We start from the raw sequence: 4,905 nt of genomic DNA, 5'->3' as shown, positions 1-4,905 counted from the left end.
GAACTCAGGCTCACCAGGTTGCCATGCATCTCTGTCTCCTGATGGTACAGAAGACCCGAGAATCATGGCTTCCCCGCTTCTGCTTTCCAGACCTCATGCATCTTCTTCTTCCCATGAACTTTAACTCAGAACCACTAACAGAAGGACTCTGGATATACAATTTCCCACCTCACCCAAGCTGACAACACAATTCAGTAGAACCGTCTGGACAGGAGCTTTCATCTTCATGCCAGCAAGTCACTCTTCTTAACTCCACGGATCATGTCCAATTTCCAACCAAGATCATGGACATGAACAGAGGTCAAATTTATGAACATAATCAGATGAGACAGAAGGTCCTCCAAGACCTTGCACAATTACTAATTTCTGTGAGGACATATATGCAAAAAGGAAACATGGAAAAGACATACATTTCAGTTTAATACTCCAGGGGAGGGTAAACACTGAGTCGGAAAATTCCAGTATCTGTAACAGTAGACCAGGAAAGACATTTCAACAATACAGGTCTCATGATCACATATGAGGAAAACAATGGGATGTAAGAATCAAAACTTTTTTCATCTAAAATTATACCAAGTTGCACCTGAAAAAACCCCCAAAACCAAAAACCGCTTAACATCCCTGGGTTCAAAAGACAGTGTAATGGAAACGAGACAAGTTTTATATGAGATACAGATGAAGGGGACATGGAGGGATAATTAATTATCTTAAGTGTTCAGATCAGCAACACGAACTAGAAATTAATACACTGGGATCCCTATTCAGGATGAGGCACTTACAAAGGAAAAACCATGTTTATAACAAAAGATTTCTGTTGTGCCCTGAGTTTTCATTTACAAAATAAGTGAAGTGCTGAAGGTTTTTCCACATTCTTTCCATTCATAAGATTTCACTCCATGTGATTGCTTCCATTTACAATGAGGTTTTAAGGGAGAAGGAAGGCTTCTCCACAGTTTTGTATTCAGAATTTTCACCAGTGTGTGTCTTCATGTGTCTTTGTAGGGATATCAGATACCTGAAGGCTTTCCCACACTGCTGACACTGATAGGGTTTCTCTTCACTGTGTTTTTATATGTTGTCGAAGGGATGAGGAAGTAATAAACGTTTTCCCACATTCTGTACATTCATAGGGTTTTATTCCATTGTGTATTTTCACATGTTTTCTAAAGTATTTGGGACAACTGTAGGATTTCCCACATTCCTTACACACATAAGGTTTCTGTCCAGTGTGGATCCTCACATGTCCTTGCAGGGATTTGAGATAGGGGAAGGCTTTGCCACACTGCTTACATTCATAGGGTTTTTCTCCACTGTGTGTTCTCATGTGTTCTCGAAGGTAAGTGCACCAACTGAAAGCTTTGCCACACTGCTTACATTCATAGGGTTTCTCTCCAGTGTGCATTCTCACATGTTCTCGGAAGTGTGAGATGCGAGTGAAAGCCTTTCCACATTCTTTACATTCATAGGGTTTCTCTCCAGTGTGAGTTCTCACATGCCGTGCAAGTTGGCAATAATAACTGAAGGATTTCCCACATACTTCACAAACGTGGATTTTCTGTCCATAATGACCTCTCACATGTCGCTGGACAGATGACAGGCAAGTGAATGATTTTTTAGATTTCTTACACTGTAAAGACTGTTTGCTACTGTAACTTTTCACATATCTCTTAGATGCTCTCCCATCATCCTGAAGTTTGTCAGTTTTCTCTACAATGTCTGTTCCACCAGGAGGATTTAGGCATGAGACACAGGTGCAGGTTTGCCCACATTCTTCACATGGATGAGGTTTGTGTCTGGTGTGAGATCTTTGCTGATTCCTCTGGAAAGAACAATCCCTGAAGGCTTTTCCACACTTAGTGCATTTACAGGGCTGAATTGCAGTCAGATAACCCTTATGCACAGTAAGGTGTGTAAGCTGGTTCCGGGTTTCTAGACATTGATGGCCTTCTTTACCTTCACAGAGGCTCTCCACCAAATGATTTCTGTTCAAAGTAGGAAGCACAGTATTAGGGATTAATAATGATTTCTTGGGCTTCCCTGGTGGCGCAGTGGTTGAGCGTCCGCCTGCCGATGCAGGGGACACGGGTTCGTGCCCTGGTCTGGGAAGATCCCACATGCCGCGGAGCGGCTGGGCCCGTGAGCCATGGCCGCTGAGCCTGTGCGTCCGGAGCCTGTGCTCCGCAATGGGAGAGGCCACGACAGTGAGAGGCCTGTGTACCGCAAAAAAATAAAAATAAAAATAAATAATGATTTCTTTATTAATAATTTATTGATGGATGTTAATGATTATTTTGACTACGTATTTGCCATGTGCACTGAATTGGCATGTTTTTGGCACTCTCTGCATTGTGACAAAGTTCAACAAGTTTAATGCTCCAGCTGAGGGCTCAAACAGAGCCATAACTTTCAGTGTTTTTTACCTATTGGGTTTCCTGATCATTGAAATTTCCTACTGAATTAAGTTTCAGATGCTCAATGTCTACATCACATTTATAAAAGTACTGTGTTGTAAAAACTCTGTGAGTACACAATTGTTTACCTAGGTTTATATCTTTTATTTAATTTCAAGTGAGTCTAACAGTCTGCCGAGATCCCCCTTCTCCTTGTGGGAGTGCCACTCACCTCAAATGCCTCTCCTGGGTTACACGCTGATCTCTCATGTTATGAAATGCCCAGTTTTCTCCCAAAAAAGAGCAGGAATCATTTCTTGTGAATCTTACTATTTTCTCTTCACTGCATAGTCCAGTCTCCAAAATATCCCAATGAGCACTTGATCTACTGGTTTTAACTTGAGGGCAAGAACCTGCAACAATTGGTAACATAACTAAATCCTTGGGAAAGAAATGGTGGGATAAAGGAAAGAGGCCATTTGTACTTTTTTTCCATACGCTGATTCAAAAAATGTAAAATAGTTTTATAAAGGAAGGAAGGATATATGTGTGAGGTTGTGATTTATAAGAAATATATACATATATATTTGGTCATTCAGATGACCAACATACACTTCTCACATAAATCAGGTACTCATCCACAGTTCCCTGCTCACAGCTCCCAAAACCTTTGGAATTTCCTGAGTGATAAAAGCAATGGAATAATATTTGATCTCCTGTTCTCAGTTCTTGAAAATGCTTCAGGGTCAGAAGGGTGAAATAAGTGTTGTTATTCATAACAAGCCCTTTCCATCACAATTGGGTTTATATTCGTGAAGGTGACTGTTGAAAAGCAGCGCAGGATGGGGGCTGGTTGCCAGTGGAGATGCCATGTGACTAAAGCGTGGAACTTTCAGTCCCACTCACACCCCCAGACACCCCAGCACCTCTGGGGAGGGGAGAGGAGCCAGAGTTTCAATCACTTGCCAATGGCCAATGATTTAATCAATCATGCATATGTAATAAAGCCTCCATAACCTCCCCCACCCCAGCAAAAAGAAGTTCAGAGAGCATCTATGTTGGTGAAAACATGGAGATAATGGGAAGACTGGCACCTGGAGACAGCATGGAAGCTCCAAGCCCTTCTGACATATACTGCCCTATGCATCTCTTCCATGTGACTGTTCCTGAGTTATATCCTTTTATAATAAACTGGTGATGAAGTACATGAAATGTTTCTCTGAGTCCCGTGAGTGTACTAGCAAATTAATTGAACCTGAGGAGGGGGGTCACGGGAACCTCTCTCATTTATAGTCAGTTGGTCACAAGTACTGGTAACAACCTGAGCTTGAAACTGGCATCAGATGAGGGCGGGTGAAGACCAGGGGTGAGTCTTGTAGGACTGAACCCTTAAGCTGTGGAATTTGAGGCTACCATGGGTGGATGCTGTCAGAATTGAGTTGACCAATTGTGAGGAGCCTAAACACACAAACACACAGATACACACATGATGCAATTGGGTCCAGAACCTAATTTATCACTCAAGCAAAGAAAAACTCTGAAGACCTCATCTATTTGGAACTTTGGCAATGGTAGAGAAAATGAGTCAAAATGGCAGCCTGTCCACTAAGAAATACCTCAAAAAGAATGGAGACTGATGTTGAGATCAATATTACCAGAGAAGCAAAGTAGCAAGAAACTGGGCAAAATGCACATTCCCAAATGCTCCCTTTATAAAAGGAGCTACAGAAAGACTTCTCAAGCGGGCAACGATGGATGAAAAGTCCAACAGGGAAGCCAGGTTAACGACAAACGTCACTTCTCAAAGACAGAGTCATGTTTCTAACAGTTATGTCCAAATATCTCTCCCTGATACAGAACCTGCTCCTCCCGAGAGGTGTGCCCTCCTGGTGATCGCAGGCACAGAGGCCCTAGAGGAAGCCTATCTCCAGTGACCCAGCTGCCACTAGGAGATCAGACGGTGCGTGGCTGCTGTCCTGCTCGTGGAGAAAAGCTTCTCAGGGGGAGGATGGAGGACAACAAGCCCTCCATGAGATGGGCCGATTCTCTGGTCCTCACGTCACTGAGGATGGGTGAGTTTGGGTTTAACTGCAGCAAGATTATCATGTCAAATGTGTATTGATCACAGTGCAACTTTCACAGGGTGAAAACCGTAACGCTGCTCTCACTGCTCCAAAGTAACACTGGAGACCACGCTCACATTTACACAATTAGGGAGCCTCAGGATTCTGATCAAGAGCAATAAAAATCAATTCAATATAGAAATATTTATGGTCATGGAAAAGCTATTTGACTCTAGGTAGGTTCTATAAAGGTGGGGACCACGTCTGCCTGTTTTTCAACATATTCCTATTCCTTGGTTCCAGTAAGAAAGAACATTGTAAGAAATATTTGTTCCCTAAAGTGCAGGGAGGAAGCCGTCCTCACCCACGGAGGCCAGGTTCCTGAAGGTCTCCAGCATCACGTCTCTGTAGAGCTTCCTCTGAGCCAGGTCCAGCAAAGCCCACTCCTCTGC

General features: G+C 43.0%; 1 protein-coding gene across 1 annotated transcript in view; it reads right to left on the bottom strand.

Moving 5' to 3' along the window:
* Positions 1–394: 394 nt before the first annotated feature.
* The window catches only part of LOC113608739 (zinc finger protein 77-like), an 8,288-nt gene continuing 3,777 nt past the window's right edge, over positions 395–4,905 (bottom strand). Inside the window, 3 exon segments of the mRNA XM_027085522.1 lie at positions 395–1,066; positions 1,068–1,982; positions 2,623–2,803. Coding sequence (XP_026941323.1) covers positions 913–1,066; positions 1,068–1,982; positions 2,623–2,660 — 1,107 coding nt within the window. The 5' untranslated portion in view covers positions 2,661–2,803 and the 3' untranslated portion in view covers positions 395–912.

The sequence above is a fragment of the Aethalodelphis obliquidens genome, unplaced genomic scaffold, assembly GCF_003676395.1.
Source record: "Aethalodelphis obliquidens isolate GAN/ISIS:26980383/991018 unplaced genomic scaffold, ASM367639v1 scaffold53, whole genome shotgun sequence".
Classification (NCBI taxonomy): domain Eukaryota; kingdom Metazoa; phylum Chordata; class Mammalia; order Artiodactyla; family Delphinidae; genus Aethalodelphis; species Aethalodelphis obliquidens.
The sequence above is the reverse complement of the archived record's forward strand: the minus strand, read 5'-3'. Positions and strand labels throughout refer to the sequence as shown.